Source organism: Lactuca sativa, chromosome 5, assembly GCF_002870075.4.
Source record: "Lactuca sativa cultivar Salinas chromosome 5, Lsat_Salinas_v11, whole genome shotgun sequence".
NCBI classification, from domain to species: domain Eukaryota; kingdom Viridiplantae; phylum Streptophyta; class Magnoliopsida; order Asterales; family Asteraceae; genus Lactuca; species Lactuca sativa.
This window is the reverse complement of record NC_056627.2, coordinates 228,151,341-228,152,874: the sequence shown is the minus strand read 5'-3', so window position 1 is coordinate 228,152,874 and position 1,534 is coordinate 228,151,341. Positions and strand designations below refer to the sequence as shown.

Here is a 1,534-nt window from a genome sequence, read left to right as displayed (position 1 = left end):
TCCCTCAAGCATTGTGATTATAGGCTTCTTTCTTATTTGTTTGATCATGGCATTGAAGCATTCTGCAATCCCATTCTCTACTACTTCACAAGCATACCCATGAGAAAAGAAGGCTCTGCACCAAGTTTCAGGTTTCCTTGCCATAAGATAGGTGTATCTTGTTTCTATTATCTTCTTTATCTTCTCCATTGTAGCAACAAACTCCCCTTCCACTGTACTCATAGCAGTTTCCTAGAACAAAATCTTTAGCTCTAATCCTGTGAATTTCTTTCTAAAGTTTGCAAAGATGTGTCTAGCACATTGTCTGTGCTCAACATGAGGGAGTAGGTGTGCCACAGCTTGTAAAAGTCCCTATAATTAACAAACAAACACAACACAACACATGTAAATATTAATGACTGTAACATACAAATATATATATATATATATATATATATATATATATATATATATATATATATATATATTGTATACTAGTGTATGTTATGGTACCTTGTGTTGGTCTGAGATAACAAGCAATCCATTGCCAGCACCAAGATCCAAATCAGCAACCAAATTATCAATGAACCAGGTCCAGTTGTCCTTATTCTCAACATTCACAACTGCCCATGCTATTGGGTAGACATGATTGTCTACATCCCTCCCAATAGCAGTTAAAATCTCCCCCTTAACCTGCCCCTTCAAGAAACTACCATCTAGTCCTATTACCCTTCTACATCCTCTGCTCCATCCATCTCTGAAAGCCTTAAAGCCAACATAAAACCTTTTGAAATAGTTAAACCCCAGATTACTTTCTACCCCCACCAAGCAAGTTGTACCAAATTACTCAACCTAAGTGCAGCTGCATAGTCCCAAACCTTGGCATAGTGGTCTTCTAACTTCCTTCTATCATCCCCATTGCAGTAGCCCTTGCTATTTGGCATTGACCAAGAGATACACTCACTGAAAACCTTTGTAGCACATCTGCTTGCATCTCTAGCAATGTCATCATGGGCTCCATGATTACATCTTTCAGATAGTGTTTGGCTAACCAACTGCTAGTAACTAAGGAACCAAAATGATAATTCCTAGCACACAGATGCATTTCATTACAAAATTTTATCTGGAATGTTCTTTCATTGTATTTCCATCCAGCTGCAACCCTAAATGGACACTGCATTTTGTTATTATCATTGTTGTCCCTGGTTCCACTACCACACTTAGCTATAACCCTCACCCTATCCCTTTTTTCAAAATAAAGTTGGTACCCTCCATGGACTGCATAGTTAGTTAAAGCAAACCTGAGTTGAGCAGGGGATTCATAACAGTCTCCTAATCGGGGCCTCATCTCTTTCCAGTCAACATTGGGATCATGCACCCTATACTCCACACCAACATCTTCATCGTCCTCGTCTAAGTGGGCATGCTCTTTTTTTTAAACACCAGGAATGTCTCCATCATCTACCATTCCATCAATACTCCTTAATATGTTTTCATCACACAATAAGTTAAGAAACTGATCATCACATAGTCTTGAGGGGGTTTTGAAAGTTTC

The 1,534-nt window shown here is 38.6% G+C and overlaps 1 protein-coding gene across 1 annotated transcript; it reads right to left on the bottom strand.

The window, feature by feature from the left end:
- Positions 1-231: 231 nt before the first annotated feature.
- Positions 232-1,327, bottom strand: LOC111881835 (uncharacterized). The gene is made up of 3 exons (XM_023878225.1): positions 880-1,327; positions 493-794; positions 232-351 (listed from the first exon to the last, which is right to left on the bottom strand). Exons 1-3 carry the CDS (start codon positions 1,325-1,327, stop codon positions 232-234), a joined length of 870 nt encoding a protein of 289 aa, XP_023733993.1.
- Positions 1,328-1,534: the final 207 nt, after the last annotated feature.